This window comes from Fukomys damarensis, unplaced genomic scaffold (genome assembly GCF_012274545.1).
Source record: "Fukomys damarensis isolate Sample0158 unplaced genomic scaffold, DMR_v1.0_HiC HiC_scaffold_35, whole genome shotgun sequence".
NCBI lineage: Eukaryota > Metazoa > Chordata > Mammalia > Rodentia > Bathyergidae > Fukomys > Fukomys damarensis.
In genome coordinates this window covers 585987-604358 of record NW_022900947.1, presented here as the reverse complement: position 1 = coordinate 604358, position 18372 = coordinate 585987, and the positions used below count along the sequence as shown (strand labels likewise).

Sequence of the window (18372 nt, the reverse complement as noted above, 5' to 3'; positions counted from 1 at the left end):
ATATATATATATTTCACTCTTCCATTCCCCAGGTCTTTCCCCAGAGGTCAAGGAGCCTTGTCTGACTTCCCCTCCCAGGGACTTGCTTTTTCTTAGTGCATTTAACACCTTTCATATTATATATATGTTTCCTTATTTTCTGTATCTGTCTATATGAAGGCCCCATGGAACTAAAGGACATTGCCTATTTTGTCATCTCTGTCCTCAGCACAGAAGTGTTCTGTGGAAGGTGGACATTATATATTTGTCAAATTACTGGGTGAATAAATGGATGCTTTCCTCGAAAACATTTTAATGAATTAAATGAGACAATCCATATTAGACACTCAGTATGGTACCTGGAACAAAAGACTCAGCACATGTTGCTATTTTCCCTTCTCACCATACCTGTCAAGGTATGGTAAAACAGAGTCAAGCTCTATGGTAGCTACCTCTTACTGAGGGCCGTCAGTGTGGCGCCTCAGGAGTCTCTGGAGGCGATCAAACAAAAAGTCCAACACAACTGTACCTGTGAGTCTGGAAGGAATTCTGCTGGAAGTGTATGGAAGCAAGACAGTCAAGGCAGGAAGACTACCAGGGGAGGTTGGAAGAGTCCAGGAAGCATTTGTCTCAATCCTGGCCTACGTGGAGTTTACATTATAGGTGGAAATCTTTCCTATGTATCAGTCCTCAGCACGCTGAGGTACTTTTATTACTAGGGAACCAAGGCTGTGCAGTGCAGGAGTATATCAAGTCACCCAGTCGGCAAGACTCAGAACTAGACCAGACCTCCAGTTGTCCTCCATAGTCCAGTACCCTGCTTTTCCGGAAATCTAATAGCAGCGAAATCTATTCAAACTAACTGTATTTAGTGATGTAAACAAATTGAGAAAGATAAAATTTATGTAAGTTAGCTGCAATTGCCTATTACTGTTTTCCACATTTTAAAATAAACATTATATTTTTGAAATAGGGACTTTCAAGATACAGCAGTGGGACATAGACAGACATGATTTCCTCGAAGCTGCTCCTGGTTTGGGAATGTTTGTGACTATTACATCTTACAATGAAGAGGTAAACAATCTTCTATATTGTATTACTCAGCTTTCCATACCCTAACAGCCCGTCCCCACCCCCACGTTTAGAAGTTCTATAGAAGCACTAATTAACAAGGATACAGGCATGGCACACGCAGATGTAGGAATGCCTGCCCTGGAAGAGTCCGTAGCCTCAGTGAGGAACAAAGATGATGTCAGCGTGTAAGGTTTAAGAGGAATTAAAAGCAGGGCCACATACCGGTCCTCCGGAGGCTTGCCAACTTTGCACAGGTCTCGCTAACATAAAGGGCCAGATGCCCACCCTTCTCCTTCCATTCTGGCAGAGCCTTTCTCAAATAATCAGCAGCCTCTGGGTCCATCTGGCCATACAGACTTCTTTCTCACTGAGGTCAGTGCAGTAGAAAAGTTAGCCTGGTCATGTGGAAGAATGTGGGTCTCGGAGCCGCCAAAGTCACAGTCCTGGACAGGTTCTCTGATTGCGCTGGCCCACAGTGCTCTCATCTGTACGGTGGACGTGACGGAGACCTCCACTCTGGAACTGTGCTGTTTGGATCGTCGAGTCCATCGGCTTGCACTCAGCTGTCCTGGAAATGTGCAGAGGGTAGGAGGAGGGTGGTGGACTGAAGCCTTGCAGAGCGGGACAGGCATCTCACTGGGCAGGAGAGGGCACTTGATGCAGACAGGGCAAAGTCCTACTTTCATGAACACTGAGCGACTGGTCGGCCAGCCTCAGACTAGACCTTGTGACAGCCCTACTCACGTGGGCCTGGGAGCTGTGCGCCGCAGAGGGCTCCCGTCCACTGGACTGCGGGACACGGGACTCTTCTGTTTTAAGGCTCTTCTCTCTGCACACTCCACTGGGACCACTTTTGTTTGCTTTGTGTTTCGGTTCCAGGGATCATACTTGGGACCTTGCGCTCGCGAGCACTGGGACTTCCGTAAGTTTCAGTCACCCGTCAAGGCAGCTACATTCTCCTTCCCGCTCTCCCATTGCCTGTGCTTCTTGCTATACCAAATCCGACTCTCTCTTCTTTCCCAATAATCTTTAATGGCCAATCTGAAAATGTCTCCAAAGCTTATTAAATCTAGCATTAAAATTTTAGCTGGGCTAAAAACTGTTAGATTAAAACCTCAGTCATTGTTTTTTGTTTTTGTTTTTTGTTACTGGGGATAGAATGGTCATTGTTTTTAAAAGACAGAGACTCGTTCTGTAAAATATACAGCTGGGCTGGGGATTTAGCTCAGTGGTTCCACTGCCTACCTTGCAGGTGCAAGGACCCAAGTTCTATCCCCAGTACCAAAAAAAATGTTTTAAATAATAAATAAAATAAAATATGCAATTTCTGCCAGGTGTGGTGGCACAACTATAACACCAGCACTCTGGGAGGCTGAGACAGGAGAATCCCAAGCCCAAGCCCCCACTTGGGCAGCTTAGCAAGACCCTATCTCAAAATAAGAATGGCTGGGGATGTAGCTCAGTGCAACGGACCGGGGTTCAATCACCAGCCCTGAAAAAAAATTACTGGGCCAGGAGCAGTGACATGTACCTGTAGCAGGAGACTAAGGCAGGATAACTTGAACCCACTTTTAGTCCAAAACCAACCTGGACAACAAAGTAACGCCATGTCTCTTAGGTAATTAAATAAACTCACAGCTGCCTGAAACAGCACCTTCTTTTAGAAGGGAGAAGTACTTTTGTTCATTCCGCAAACATTCAGCACACCTGTTATGGGATTGATATACCCTAAGTGCCTTCCTGCTTTAGGAGAGACAAAATTCTTGGCCACAGCCTTTAGCCCCAAGAAAGCTTTCTCCACTTGGAGTGAGGTGACAGGAATAGCTTTCATTTCAACACCGATTACACCCCAACAGCCCCATCTAAGTCTTCCCAGGGACCCACATGCACTGTTTCTGCTTGGGCCAACGGTTACTCCATCACTGGCCCTGTCACACCTGCATGTGGTATGTGACCAACAACCCAAGGGGTTACCTGGCTGGGGTGGGGCCGATGTAACAACAGCTGCAAGCCACACAGACCTCTCCATTTCTATGCCCCTTTCCATCTCAATGTTCTGGTATATGGAACTCTGGCTCTGGGTGACTTATAAAATGGCGTACTGTCCAGAAATGGCAGTTCTGAGATTTAAACTCAGATGTGCTCTTTTCCAATACACCAAGCTAATAAGCCTTCAGAAACGTTTGCTGAATTGAATATTCACTGGAACGAGCCTATGCAGTGCTTGAACACAAACGTCTTGGAAGTGCAATTCACTTGGTAATGACTATCACTGAATCTTTCTTTAGGGAAGAGTTCTTTGCTATTCATATAAAAAAGGAAATAAATCATAAAACCTGACCCTTGGCTGTAGCCTTATTTGACAAATTTTCTCTTTCTATGGCCTATTAAAAGGAATTAACTACATGACAAGATTCTTTATTTTCTTCAAATAAAAACTGAAAAGATATTTTAAAAAAATACTTTCTCTCTCTATATATGTCATATATATCTCTTTTCAAGATGACTTAAGACTTTGTCTTTTAGGGCAGTTTTAGGTTGAGAAAGTCCCCCGTCCTGACGCACGCGGAAGCTCCATCAGTGGCCGTTTGTTACCACAGACGAATCCGTACTGACACGTCACTGTCACTCAAAGTCCATGGATGACACTGCATTGGGCATTGTACAGTTCATGGGTTTACACCATGTGCCATGATACGTACCCACTGCTGCGGTGTCACACAGCAAAGATGCTCTGTGCTGCACCTACTCATCCTTTCCTCTTTTCAATCACTGGCAACCACTGATCTTTTTATTGCCTCCATAGTTTTTCCTTTTTTAGATGTCCACACTGTCATACATTCGGAATCAGTGTGTATCCTTTCTAGGCGCTTTTGCAGTCTTTTCAGTATCTCTCACTTAATATTTGTTTTTATGTTCCTCCGGGTCTTTTCATGGCTGGAGAGCTCGTTTCTTTTTAGTGCTGAATAACATCCTATTCTCAGGATGTTCCACATACTCACCAATAAGAGGACATTTGGCTGCTTCCAAATGTGGGTAATTACGAATAAAGGTGCTATAAACATCTGTATGTAGGTTTCACCGTGGACCTATGTTTTCATATTATTTGGGCAAATACCAAGGAGTGTGACTGCTGGATCATATGGCAAGAGTGTTTAGTTTTAATGTGGGCCAGGGATTTAGCTCAGTGATTCTCCCACCTGCCTCACAAGCACAAGGTCCTGAGTTCAATCCCCGATACCAAAAAATAAATAAATAAGTAAAATTCTAAAATGCCATCCACCTCCCCTAGTGACTGCACCATGCTACATTCTTACCAGCAATGAATCAGAGCTCATACTGCTCCACATCCTTGCCAGCATTTGATATTTTCAATGTTTTTCATCTTGGCCCTCTAACAGGTGTAGAGTGTTATCTTGTTGTTTCCATCTACATTTCCCTAATGACGTATGGTGTTGAACATCTTTTCATATGCTTATTTTCCACCTCTAAGTCTTCTTTGGTGACTGTCTAGCTACTTGCCCATTTTTAAATTAGGTTGTTTCTTCATTGTTGAATTTTAAGAACTCCTTGCGTATTTCAGATCAGAATCCTTAATTAGATACGGCTTCCACAAATGTTTGCCCTCTAGCTCTTCCCGTTTTGAGTCTACCATATCAGTCTTTCTTGGGTCATACCTTTGGTGTTATACCTAACAAATCATGACTAAATACAAGGCCCTCTAGAATTTCTCCTGTTAATTTTTAGTTTTATTGTTCTACATTTTTCATTTATTTTGACTTAATCTATTTTGACTTAATCCTTGTGACAGACATATGGTTCATGTCCAGGTTGATTTGTTTTTGTAAGGATGTTCAGCTGTTCCAGTACCGTGTTTTGAAAAGACTATCTTTTCTCCGTTGCATTGTTTTTGTTTGTCAAAGATCAGTTAACTATGTTTATGTGGTTCTGTTTCTGTCCCAATAATCCCTTTGTCTATTCATTTATTAATACCAGAGTGCTGTGATTATTGTAGCTTTACAGTAAGTCTTAAAGTTGGGAAGTCAATCCTTTCATCCAGTCCCTGTCCCTCAACATTGTGTTACTTTTGTGAGTCTTTTGCCTCTGCATATAAATACTAAAATCAGCTTGTCACTTTAGTGGTATACCCCTGTAGTCCCAGGACTGAACAGTCTGAGGTGGGAGGATCCCTTGAGCCCAGGAATTTGAGACCAGCCTGGGCAACATAGTGAGTCTTTAAAAAAAAAAAAAGTATTCTGATTCTAAAAAACAGTAGAGAACTGGAATAACTTCTCCCTTAGATGTCTCACAGAGTTCACTAGTGAATCCATCTGTGTCTGGTGCTTTGTTTCAGAAGTTTATTCATTTTTAGTTCAATCTCTTTGATTCTTTAAACTTTGTACAAATTTTAGCAGACCGAGTCTTTCAAGAAGTTGGCCCCCATTTCATCTATGTTGTCAAATCAGTGGGTGAAGACTTGTTCACAGCACTCCTTATCTTGAAATATCTATGGGATCTATAAAGAGGTCCTCTCTGTAGTTCCTGATATTAGGAATTTATGTCCTTTTTTCCCTGATTTTAGCTAGAGGCCTACTGGTTTTATTGATCTTTTCTAAAAACTAGTTTTTAGTTTAATTTCTCTGTACTCCAGTTTGTAATCTGTGACAGTTAAACTAGATTGTCAACTTGATTGCTTGCCTCAGGGATTCGTAAAGCACACCTCGGGTGCATCCGGTTGTCATGGAAGAGTGACCTTGGATACTGTATCTGGTCCCTGTCCCCTTCCTCCCTGGCACTGTTCCCTGCTCTGCTTTCCAGACAGCATGAAGTGAGTACTTTTGCTCCACATGCCATTTCACCCTGATGTGTCTGCACTGGAGCCACCTGACCATGGACTGAACCTTTTGAAATCTTGACCAAATTACTCTCCTCCTTTAAGTTGAAAGTGTTGGGTACTTGGTCCTAGCAACTGGAAAGCTGATCAATATATAATCTCATTGATTTCTGCCCTAATTTTTATTTTTCTGCTGCTTACTTTGCATTTATTTTTCTCTTCTTTTTCTAGTTTCCTAAGGTGGTAACTTGGATCATTAACTTTAGATCTTTATTCTTTTGTAATATATTTTCAGTATTTTAAATTTCCTTCTAATCCCTATGTTATGGTTTGGGTTTAGATGTCCCTCCAAAGCCTCGTGTGGTCATAGGTGGGGCTTTTTCAGAGCTGGCTGAATCTAGAGTGTGTGACTGATTCATGGTGCAATGCTAGGATTAAGGGTGTGTGCCCTTCTTTAAATTTTTTATTTTGAGATAGGTTCTCACTAAGCTGACCAGGCTGGCCTCAAACTTGCAGTCCTCCTGCTTCAGCCTCCCTAGTGGCTGGGTTTACAGGAATATACCACTGTACCCTGATACCCCTGAATACTATTAAATCTTTACCAATCTGACAGTAAACGAGAGATGTCTTACTTGTTTGAATTTTTTTATTGCTTAAATGCTGAATATATTTCATGTTTATTAGCCATTTAACTTCTTCTTTGGGAACTGCATAATTTTAACAGATTTATATGGGGAAGAGTTTTTAAAGAGTATAAAGAATAACAAGCTTAAACTATGGAAATCCTCAATCCTAGGTACTATTCTCAAAGCTATTTGACTCGCAAGGGACATTCTATTTTACTTCACATTCGCCTGGAGAACACATCATTTGCTTAGAGTCTAATTCTACAAGGCTTATGTCATTTGGTGGGAGTCGGCTGGTGAGTATATACCTCCTCTGTTCTTGCTGATGAACACAGCATCACATTATTCAAGCATGACATTGGTATGCAGAACCATTACACACAGACTGGCTAGAAATTTACTGATGTCCTGGGCCCAGTCCTCAATGCAGCAACCAAAGAGGGAGCTGGGGAGCTTGGAACGCATTCAAAGGAGAGCCACGAGGTTGATTAAAGGGTTTGAAACATAAGAGCTATGAGGGAAGGTTAAAAGAGCTGTGATTATTCAGGCTTGAAAACAAGTGAAGGCTGAGAGTGAATTAATAATGGAATTCTAACAAAACACTTACACAATAGATGGTGGTTGGCTGTTTTCTAAGTGTTTTGAGAACAGATGAAGAGAATTTGTACTTTAGCACAAGAAATTCAGTTATATATGAAGAAAGTTCCCTGAACACATAAATCAAATTTTCTCAGTACCAAAGGCATCTGCCTACTAGTAAATTTGATTTTAGAAAAGGTATACATATACTTTCAGGTCAATAGGTTACCACTCCCTGCATTATTATTAAAAGAAAGACTACAGAATTGAATAGATAATAGAGTAGTCCAAGAGGGAAAATAAAAGGGAGCACAAAGACAAAGTGATGTCCTACTTATGAAAAGGGGTAAGAAGGGAAAGGAGAGGGAGGAAACTGGAAGGACATAAAGAGCGAGACAGCAAGGCAGAAGTGTGGAACTGTTTAAAATATGCCATTTCTTCCTCTCTACTGTTTGTACAGCGTATCCACTTAGATATTCGAGTTGGAGAACATGACCTTGATGTAACAATTGCTCAGGCAAAGGACAAAGTTAATGAAGTTACCTTCAAGCTTGAACATCTAATTGAGCAAATTGAGCAAATACTCAAAGAACAAAACTATCAAAGGGTCAGTCTGCCTATTCAATGTATTTCATCTCTTCCTGCCAGGAACACATTTCTAAACACAAAGCCTCTAGACTAAGGAAAGAATAAACTGCCTGTCCCTGGGTCTTTTCAGGCTAGAACTGAGAGGCTGTGCAAAGTGTAGGGAGGGAGAAATCTTTCTCTCCTGTCTGCTGGACCAGGGCTCCTCCAGGGAAGAGAACTGCAGCCCATTCACCTCTTTATCCCCCATACTGAGCAAGGCAGCCAGCGGCAAAGGGTGAACAAATGAATGTCTCTAAACACCTCCATATGTTTGGAGAGGCTCAACTGTGCCCACTTTTTAGATCATAATTTTGTTGAATCATTGTGTTCAGTGGACACTGGTCAGATGTGGGCTCGAATGTGCTGTACCACTCGCTAATTTTGTGTCATTTTTAAGCCTCAATTTCCTTATCTGGAAAATAAGGTAATTACAAGAATGATAATTAGATAAGGCAAGTAAGTTCTTGACATAGTGCCCAGGATAAGGGACTCAACTGATGAAAATCTATCACTGCTGGGTAGGTAATGCTACTTTGCTTGATGGTTGCAAATAATGTGTATAAAGTAACAGATCAAATTACTGACATTTACACGGAAATATAAAGGTGATCTATCAGATTGCTTTCTACTCTTTCATACTTAGCTAAAGCACTGCTTTTGGCTGAGACTACACTTTGGAAAAAGACACTAATTTGGTAATATTAAGTATTCTGAACATATATAGCAACCTTACTCCCAGAATCACACATTAAGCCAGGTGGTGCACATCTATAATCTCAGCTACTCCAGAGGCAGAGGCAGGAGGATGGAAAGTTTGAGGATAGCCTTGGCAATTTAGCAAGACCATATCACAAGATAAAAAAGTTTTTAAAGGGCGGGGATGTCACTCAGTGGTAAAGTGTTGGCCTACAGCTCAAAGCTCAGAAGTTTATCTCTACTACCACAAAAAAATTGCACTTTTAGTACTGTAAGCAACTAAACCCATCTGTTTCTCTTCTACATAGGACCGAGAAGAAAACTTTCGAATGACCAGTGAAGATACAAACAGCAATGTTTTATGGTGGGCTTTAGCACAAACATTAATCTTTATTTCAGTTGGAATTTTCCAAATAAAGTACCTTAAAGATTTCTTTATAGCTAAAAAACTTGTTTAGACTATTATCAATAGAAACAAATAATTTGCATAATGTTTGAATAAACCAAAATACATGCACAAATGTGTATCACTTTCATGATTTTGAAATATCAGAGGTTGAAATTAATGTTATAGAGTTGCAACATTGGTAAAATGTTACATCAACAATGCAGTTTCTGGGCTGGGTGTGGTGGGCACACTTGTTATCCCAGCACTCAGGAGGCTGAGGCAGAAGGACTGCTGTGAGTTCAAGGCCACCCTGAACAGCAAGACCCTGTCTCAAAGCAAACAAAAAAATGTAGGTTCTGAATTTGAAAAAACAAGCAATTATCATATTTCAAACCTGACATAAATCAGCACTGTGCAACAGAAATAAAATATGAGCTATATATGAAATTTTAAATTCTCTCATCACTACATTAAAAAAGATTTTAAAGAAAGGTAAAAAAATTAACCCAAGTGGCACATATTTAACTCGATACATCAAAATATAGTCATTTTAAAATATACTCAATATAAAGTTCCTCAAGAGATATTTTAACATTCATTTTTCGTGTCTTGGAGACTGGGGCTATAGGTTTCACTTACATCACAGTCTAGTTTGGACCTGCTATGTTTCAAGGGTGCAGTGGCCTCAGGAGGTCACAGCCACAGCTCTGCAGGGAGCCAGTGCATGCACTAAGGAAGGCGTCCACTAAGGTGAACCTAATTCCCTGGAAGAAGGTACCTCTACTCTCTGGTGCCATGGAGGGGGTCTGGCATCTTGTGAGGAGAATAAATAGTATTTATTTTATTTTATTTTATCATTGAGTTTATTGGTACTTTTAAGGTATACAGTACAGTTACATTCATCATTGGGATCTTGTACCTTTACATGACAGGTCTTGGTTCTCCTTTTTTCCCCCTACCCCTGCCCTCCCTTCACCCCTACCACCCTTCCTTATAGAGGAAGTGGGAAGGGTAGGGGAAAGGAAATAAGGGAAAAGAAAAAATATGAGAAAATGAAAATATGGAAACAAAGTTTTTGTAAATAGAAAATAGTATTTAGAAAGCAACTCTGTGTGTGTGTGTGTGTGTGTGTGTGTGTGTGTGTGTGGGCGCGCGCGCGCCTGCATGTGGATGTGCAGGAAGTTGGGATCCAACCCAAGGCCACGCACGTGCTGGGCAAGCTCTCTAACACGAGTTTCATTCCCAGCCTTTTAACTTTTAATTCTTTAATAATTATAACCTTAATGGAAGTTGCAGATGTCAAGTCCTCCCGACATGTTATCTGTGCTAAGGAAGCAAACTGCCAGAGGCCAAGCCTTTTCCCACGTGCACTGTGGGGCCGCAGGGACCCTGCCTCGCCCCTCCCAGTCCCAGCCCTCCCAGCTCTGCCACGACTCCGACTCGCGCAGATCCTCTGTCCGCCACTCACCACCCATCTCCCTCTGGGGATGGAGGCCCACCCACTCAGGCCCCACCTGAGCCTGACATGACAGCTGTTCCTTGGGCGAAGGTGAGGACGGATGGGGCAGGATGTCAGGTGCCAGGTCCTCCCACGGGTGCCTGCTCTTGCAGTCTTATCTCCGCCTGTGCGCAGAGACGTTGAGCTCCTTTTTTTCATCTGCGGGTTTTGACGGGATGCCTCAATGCGCAGACGCAGCTGTCAATATGCGCAGGCGCAAACTGCTTCACCTCGCACCATTGGCGGTTCACGCCGCCTAGTTTTGGCGGGATGCCTCAGTGCGCAGGCGCTAAAACCGTAGCGCGCAGGCGCAAAAATCCGTAGTGAGCAGGCGCCGAGCTGCCTGACGCGAGTTCGGCCTCTGTGTCCTGGCGGACGCTCCCGGTATGGCCAGCTGGGTGTTCTGCAACCGCTGTTTCCAACCACCCCACAGGAAGTCGTCCTTTAGCCTGACCAGCTGTGGGCATGTGTACTGTGACGCCTGCCTCTGCAAAGGTCAGGGCAGGCGCGGGGGTGGGAACTCTCAGTGGAGGTCGGCCTTTTGGGCTTTTGTTATTTGATTCTCTATTAAAGGACAACTGCCATTGTTCACTTACTGACTTTTTCACCTTGAAGTTCATTCCGAGGGATGGGATTGCTAAACTGGGGGTGTGCCCATTAAAGTGAATCAGACTTCCCCCAGAGAATGTGTGCCCATTTTTTGACGTTCTTAGCTTTGACTTGGGAGCACCTGTTATCCCCTCATTAGTGGTCTGGCTTTTCTTACCTTTATTGGCTATTTGCTGATTGCTTATTGGAGCCCTCTCACAGCCTTTTATTGAAATATTTGTTCTAGTTGTCTTAGAAGCACTATTTGTCAGCTATCAACCACTTTGACAGTGAGCTGCAAATGACTTCCTCTGTAGAAATCTCTTGATCCTTCTCCCCAAGCATAATGCTTAGATTTTTATGAGTCAGCTCTGTAATCTTTCACTGCAGGGCTTCTGGCTGTGATGGTGCATAAAAGGAATTTCCTTTCTCCAGAGTCCATAGTGAAAGAGAGATAGAAGGGGAGGATCTGGTGACTTGAATGTATTTTAAGAGGAGAAGGGAGGAGGCCATTCTGGAGGCCATTAGAAGAGGACCATGTTTTCCATACCAGGCCACCACACTCTTTGAGGTGCTGTGGATCTGAGGTGAGCACAACTCAGAGGCAGCTACTCTCCCAAATAGAAATAAGGCCGAGTGAATCAGGGGGTTATCTGGCTCTTAGGTCTGGAGAAGGTGGGGAGTTGAGGTACATCATGAGCAGGGGGCTTTTGGGTGTTTTTTTTTTTTTTACATTTGAACATCACCACAGGGACAGGGTGGGGGGAGCCCTGAACAGAGCAGAAGGTTCTTCTAGCAGTGCTGCAGATGCAGCTGTGTGGAATCCACTCATTTGTGACTCCACCTCTCAAGTGGGTTTGCCCCAGTTCTTGGCTGCACTGGACAGCAGAAGGAAAAAACAGGTTTGGGGCAGATATACTACCTGGAAAGGAGAAGGACGTGGAAACTGTGGGCTCCGAGCTGGCTAGTGAAGAGCTCACAGGTATGAGGAAGTGGCAGGCCTCAGGAAAGGAGCTGAATGTAGGAAAGAGTTCTGTGTTTCCTAATGATGTTAGATGCTGTAGAGGCCTAGGGAGGCAGCAGAGGTGCTGATATGGAGCTCTGGATCTCTGTGTGGAGAGCAGGTTGGAACAGGTGAGCCACTGGAGCTGAGACTCCAGATAATGATTAAAATCCATGCAGAGAAAGATGGTGATGTAGGGCTGGAATCCCTCTGGATCTGTGGGAAAGACCTGGAGATTGGGCAGTACATTGCTGGATGCTAGAAAGTGGGGCATAGCAACCAGTGCTCAGGCCTAGGGCTGGTCACAGGTACCAGGAGCTCAGGTAACTAGGCACTAACTGCATGAAGGAATGGTATGTCCTGATGTGTGATACCCTTGTGTGGTATAGAGGAGAGACTGAGAGGGGCAGAGAAAAACTCATCATTTGGGTGGAGTTGGAGTGGCTATTTTCATATTAAATATAGTCAAAACTTTTAAAGTAAGATATCATTATAAGATCTAATTGCAATGAATATCTGGGATAGATTTATTTTTCCAGTGCTGGGGATCAAGCCCAGGGCTCATTCATGCCTGGCAAGCACTCTGCCACTGAGCTACATCTCCAGCCCTGGGATAGAATTAACCTTAAGTATTGTCCATCTTTATGGCCTTTGTTTTGGTGCATATTTGCAAGCAGGAAAAAGGGGTTGTTGTATAAATCACTGGCTTAGGTTGCATGCATACCTAGAGCATCATGCTCTCTCTGATTATGAAAACATTTAGATGCCATAACCTTGCATATTTCTTAAAGAAACATAATTTAAATACTGCATTTATACATATCTAAACATTGTATAATGTGAAATGTTTTTATTTTATAGGTAGAAAGGATGAATGCATGATTTGTAAAGTTCCTTGTCGTACAGTTTTACTCACAAAACATGTAAGTTGAGACCTATAGTATTTGAGTATTTCTTACAATAATATTTTAATTTTAAATTTAGTTTGTAGTCACTTGTGGTATCTAAATTTTTCATTTTTTTTGCTGGATTAACTGCATATTGTGAGACTTCTGAAAATTAATGTGGAGCTAGGATTATGTTTCTAAGACCTCATAACTTCCTCTCTCAGTTATAGATTGGCTCTTGTCATCTCTTGGACCATACTGTGTTCCTAGAAGTGAAATGAGTTAGGAAGATTTCTTCAACACAATACCAGCTCTTTAGGATGCAATGGAGTTTGGTTTTACATCGAGGTCATATGTGTGTAATTAAGAAGGTCATTAAAAAAAAAAGAAGGTTGTTAGTGACAGAGGCTTAAAATCAGGTACAATACTGATTTAAAACCATGCCTTTGGTTCTATCTAAACTGCATTAGTTTTACATGTTCTTTTGTATGAACTTAGTTACAAATGATTGTTGTCTTCGACCTCACTCTCTAACATGTATGTTTGATCTAATATCTTAAAATGTCATAATTATTTTGTTACAAATATAAAACAAAGTTACACAGAAGTTCAGATAATACAGAAAATTAATGTGAAAGCTGCCCAAATCCTGTTTCTAAAGACAACATCCTAGAGTTTGGTGTCTTTCCTGGTTTTTATGATTTACAAAAGTGTTTTCCCAGGTGACATTATCTTTGGGGCACCCTCTTTTAAAATTACTACATAATATGTATTTCAACATTTTCTTTTTTTTTTAAGCATAGGAAAAATTTATTGAGGGAAAGGAAGCTTCTATCTAAGAGAGACAGAAGGGGGACCAGAAAGAGGGTTGCCCTCTCACTTCTCCAAGATGTTTTGTACAGCAAAGCCATGTGGTGAGGCAGGTAAAAAGTGGGACAAAACTGTAAGACCCAATGGAAAATTACAAAGTGGGCATGACCAACCAATAAGATTATGAGTATAGTCACCCAGGTAATAGGGATTAAATGGGAATCAAATGGGGGAGCAAGTCACATAGCAAGCTTACAAGGATTTTCAGTAAGGGTAGGGGTCAATATTTCCTGGAAAGGCTGGATTAGGACCTTGGCCCCCCACCCAGGTAATTGAAACCTATTTGGAATATCAGTCACTGCTATTTATCCCCAGAGGAAGCACAAAAGTGTAGTAGTTTTTCCCTCCTTTTACAATTCTGGCCTTCAGTGAATGTGTCTTTTTTTTTTTTTCTTTTTATTGAGGATATTGGTACAATCTAGGTATACAATACAATTACATTCATCATTGGGATTCTGTACCTTTACATAATAGGTCTTGATTCTCATTTTTTCCCCTTGTCCCTGCCCTCCCTTCACCCCCTCCTCCCCTCTCCATTTACAAACACTTTATTTCCATCAGTGAATGTGTCTTGATTGTCCTGCATGTTGCCTCCTTACTGTGTTGGCTCCTTGAGGGTGGCCCTGTCTAACTGCCTATAAGATATCTAATTAACTTACCTACCTGCAATATTCCCCCCTCTGAAGAAGTATCCCTAACTGCTGTGATGGGGCCAAGGGCGAAGACACCTCTGGCTACTTCCAGCTGAAGAGGGTTGTAGTTGTGATCAGCAGTTAGAGTTACTCTACAGAGGGTCTATTTAAAGGCCTTCCATAGGTGCCTGGCATTGTCTCTTAAATCTGGAAGAGACAAAGCCAAAGAAACAGTTATGAATGCATGGGCCAAATTAAGAGGTCAGCAGGATTGCTATGAATATAGCCCACAAAGAAGATAAAGGAGAAGATCCAGGGGACTTCAGAATCCATCATAGAAGTCATATTGTTTACGTTAGCAGTTATGAACTGTTTACAAGGTCAATCTGGTGGATCCCAGTAAAAGAAGTCTAGCACATTTGTCATTGGTTATTGTTTTTGTCCACGAGCCTGCTCGTGGAACAAAGGTTCAGGGACTCAGTCTGGGAGGGCGAGGCGTGGAATCACCAAGCAGACTCCAGGGAGGGTTCTGGAACGCTTCCACTTTTAATAAGTTCAGCCAGCAATTTATAAAGTTTTGAAACGGGGAGTAATATATTTGGCTTAACAGGATTGGTTATTGGAGTGTCCTTGGATGAGGCAATGGAGGCATCCAGCTAGGGGGGATGGGCGAGGCCATAGCTGGACATAGATAGACAAGGCTCAATGCACGAGCTCGGCCTCTACTGGTGTGCTAGGAGACATACGTGCGGTGCACTTGTCCCAGCCAGACTTGTACCTTGCCTACATCTGGTTCCATGTGTATGACTGCTTGGAGTTTGGTAGCCTCAAAGATGTAGGATCTGTAGGAAAGGTTCCTTTGTTTCCTGGATCTTGTAGACCTTGAGGGGCCAGGGCTAAAATACTGGCTGTCCTCATAGCCCAGTTACCTTTGCAGTTTTGGACTCCAAACATTCTGGAAGCTTTGTGTTGAAATCCAGCAGGAGGGAAGTACCTTGAATTAAATACTTTGACCAGTAATCATAGTGGAAGACCTCCAAAATGATATAGGAGGAAGAGCTGTAACTCCCAAACCTCTTAGATATCCGAAATGTGAGTTCATGTTCTCTAAAATCAAAGGATTAATTCTAGGAACAATGGAAGTTAAGAGTAGGAAACACTTATTGAGGGAAAGAAAGCTTCCGTCCAGGAGAGACAGAAGGGGGACCAGAAAGTGGGTTGCCCCCAGTGTTTTCTTTTTCATGAGCCTGTGGGGTTTTCGGCTTTTCAGTTTCAGAAAACCTCACAATGAACTTTTTTTTTTTTTTGTACTGGGGATCGGACTCAGGACCTTACACTTGCAAGGCAGGCGGTGGTACCACTAAGCTAAATCCCTAGCCCCACAGTGAACATTTTTTAACAATCTCTCTCCACACTTGTAAGAATATTTTTTGTTGCATAAATTCCTAAAAGTGAAAATCAAGGGCAAGATATTTAAATGTTCATATCTTTAACAGAAAGGGCCTATTTTCCTCCAGTGTGAGGCAGCATGAAGTCCCAGGAACCGCCTATCTCTGCTATGTACCACTCTGCAGCACTAAGCCATGCCACACAGTCAGGCTCCCGGCAGAGCCTCGAGGGTACCTGGCTCTTTCTCTGCCTTCATGGGTTGAATATTCAGGCCACTTGCTTTCTTCCTTATTCCCTAGTAAGTGTAATTGAGACTGTCCATTCCCATTTATGCATTATGTTTCTAGATCACTTTGAATACTGCTATTCTGAATCATTTCTAAATAATCTCTAATCTGTTATTTTTATTTCCTTTCTAACTCAATAATTATTTGAAAGAATACTCTTTAATTTCTAAATGGTTAGATCATGGGTGTCCAACCTTTTGGTTGTCTGAGCCAAAAGGAATTGTCTTGGGCTACATATAAAATATATAATCTAGTTAATGAATGTAAGTAGCAGAATTTCCTTTTAGCAATATTTTTATCATAACATTTTTACAAGAGGGTAACATAAGCATAAAACTAGTGAAATATTTGAACTCATTTTTATAAAATTAATGCATCCATGTCTAGTTCTATGAAAGTTGTTGAAATTCTCAGTAAGTTTTCAAGGTGCTCCTTAGGAATTTTTAATCAGTTTTACTCTTTGTATTCTTTGTTCTTGAAAAGAGTTGTTCACAAATGTATGTAGGCTGAAAAGCAACGGCACGAGTAAGGCATGATTGTGAAGCAAGGATATTTTCCCTGGGAAGGTAGATCTCACAAAAGTCTAGTAGAGACATGATTAGATTTTTTTTTACTTGAATGTGAGGCTGCTCTGATTTATATCCAAATGCTAATAAATAAGCAACCATGTATTTTTCTAGCATTAGCAATATTGTATATGTAATCATAACAACATCATAAACAAAAACTATTTGTCTTAGTTACTTTTCTCTTCAATGAGACAAAATACTCAACACTCACAAGTTAAAGGTTTATTGTAGCTCGCAGTTTGTAGAGGTTTCATTCCATAGTACAATGGCTCCAAGGCAGAACAGCATGGTCGAAGGGCATCACAAAGGAGAAACAGTCCATGATAGGGCAGGCAGGAAGCAAGTTTCCCTTTCTTTTTATCTTGTCTAGACTACAAGCCTTTTGGGTGGTGCTATCCACACCAACTTAGGTCTCATTATCTGCACCCAGATCTATGATAAACCAATTAGTGAACTAGTCCAGTACCATACCTCCTTAACCCCAGTATCACCCTAGGTCCAGCCACCTCCAAAAAAGCCCCACCTATGATTGCATGAGGCTTTGGGGGGACATCTAGCTATAAGGCACAATACGGTCTGACACATTCTATACTTCCTGTATCCCTGCTGCTAAAAAAAGAATTTTAGCTGATTACTTGTGAAATTACACAACAAGCTCAATTTTAATAAATAAGAAATTTTACATACCTGCTTAATAACAGTAAATGCTGTGTTAACGCATACATATGTGTAAGTAGATGGACAATGTTATGGCAGTCACTATTTTTTGTTGTTGTTTTTATTTTTGTTTTGGTTTTTTGAGACAGGGTCTCACTGTGTAGTTGAGACTGACCTGGGACTCACTGTGTAGCCCAGGCTGGGCTCAAACTCACAGTGATCCTCCTGCCTCAGCCTCCTGAATGCTGGAATTACAGGCATGTGCCACCATGCCCAGCTTGGCTGTCTCTATATTTTACTTGCCGTGTAATGTCTTGTATGCACAGATTTCTGTCTGACAGACGGCCTGTGTGTGGTAAGCACAAGAGGCACAGCCACCACTGCCCTGTGCCCTCCCTGCACTGCACTCTGTTGTCATCTGTGTAGTTCATGCCTAAGCACTGAAATCAGTCGTGAAAGATAGCAGTAAAAACCACATAATGATGTTAAAAGTGTACAATCCTATGGATCTTTATAGGGCCCCATGCAAACCATGAGTTGGACATACCTGAGTTAGATTTTAGCTTTACTGCCATTTTCATGATTAATTTTTAGTTTCATGGCATTGTGAGCTGAGAGTATATATGTTGTCTTTTTTTAGTTAGCAGGATTCTCATTGTGGTTTGTGTGTAGCTAGTGTTCTACAAAAGCTTGGAAAGCATATGTCTTTTATTCTCCATGACTGAGTGTGTGAGGGAAGCTGTGAACATTGATGACCTTGAGGTGTGGCTACTTCTTTCTGTGTACCTCTACTCTACACCATCACCTGGTGTCCTCCATCAGCTTCCTCAAAGTCCATATCGCCCTCACCATCTTTTCATCCCTGTGGGCCTTCCTGCTCTGCAGCCTGAAGCTGGTGGACTCTGCCCAGGTGCAAATCAGATCCAAGCCTCCAGTTTCACCTCAGGAGGAAGCCAAGGCCCCTTGTGCTCATGGCTCTGGACTGGCCTCTGTACCCTCCTGGTCTACAAGCTGGTATCCCCCACCTGCTGCTGTTGCTGCTGTTGCTGTGGAACCTGGGGCTTCCACTCAGTGCCTAGCCTTTTGCTGCCTCTGACTAGAACATTCTCTCAGCATTGCTCCATCCCCCACAGACATCACGTCTCTGGAGAGTCATCTTCTTAGAAACTGTCCCCGTCTGAGCTGTGTA

The 18372-nt window shown here is 42.2% G+C and overlaps 2 protein-coding genes across 4 annotated transcripts in view; both read left to right on the top strand.

The window, feature by feature from the left end:
• The window catches only part of LOC104874584 (transmembrane emp24 domain-containing protein 11), a 24659-nt gene extending 15786 nt beyond the window's left edge, over positions 1-8873 (top strand). Inside the window, exons 2-5 of the mRNA XM_010641668.1 lie at positions 953-1053; positions 6684-6809; positions 7553-7699; positions 8724-8873. Coding sequence (XP_010639970.1) covers positions 953-1053; positions 6684-6809; positions 7553-7699; positions 8724-8873 — 524 coding nt within the window. The remainder of the gene's footprint in view (positions 1-952; positions 1054-6683; positions 6810-7552; positions 7700-8723) is intronic.
• Positions 8874-10198: 1325 nt separating this feature from the next.
• The window catches only part of Rnf212 (ring finger protein 212), a 32072-nt gene continuing 23898 nt past the window's right edge, over positions 10199-18372 (top strand). Inside the window, exons 1-2 of one of the 3 annotated variants that reach the window (XM_010641671.1) lie at positions 10199-10352; positions 12754-12815. In XM_010641671.1, the coding sequence (XP_010639973.1) occupies positions 12771-12815 (45 nt within the window). In that variant the 5' untranslated portion in view covers positions 10199-10352; positions 12754-12770. Of the gene's footprint in view, positions 10353-10592; positions 10797-12753; positions 12816-18372 lie in introns of those variants that run through there. The other 2 variants (XM_010641670.2, XM_010641669.2) reach the window with 2 other exon arrangements.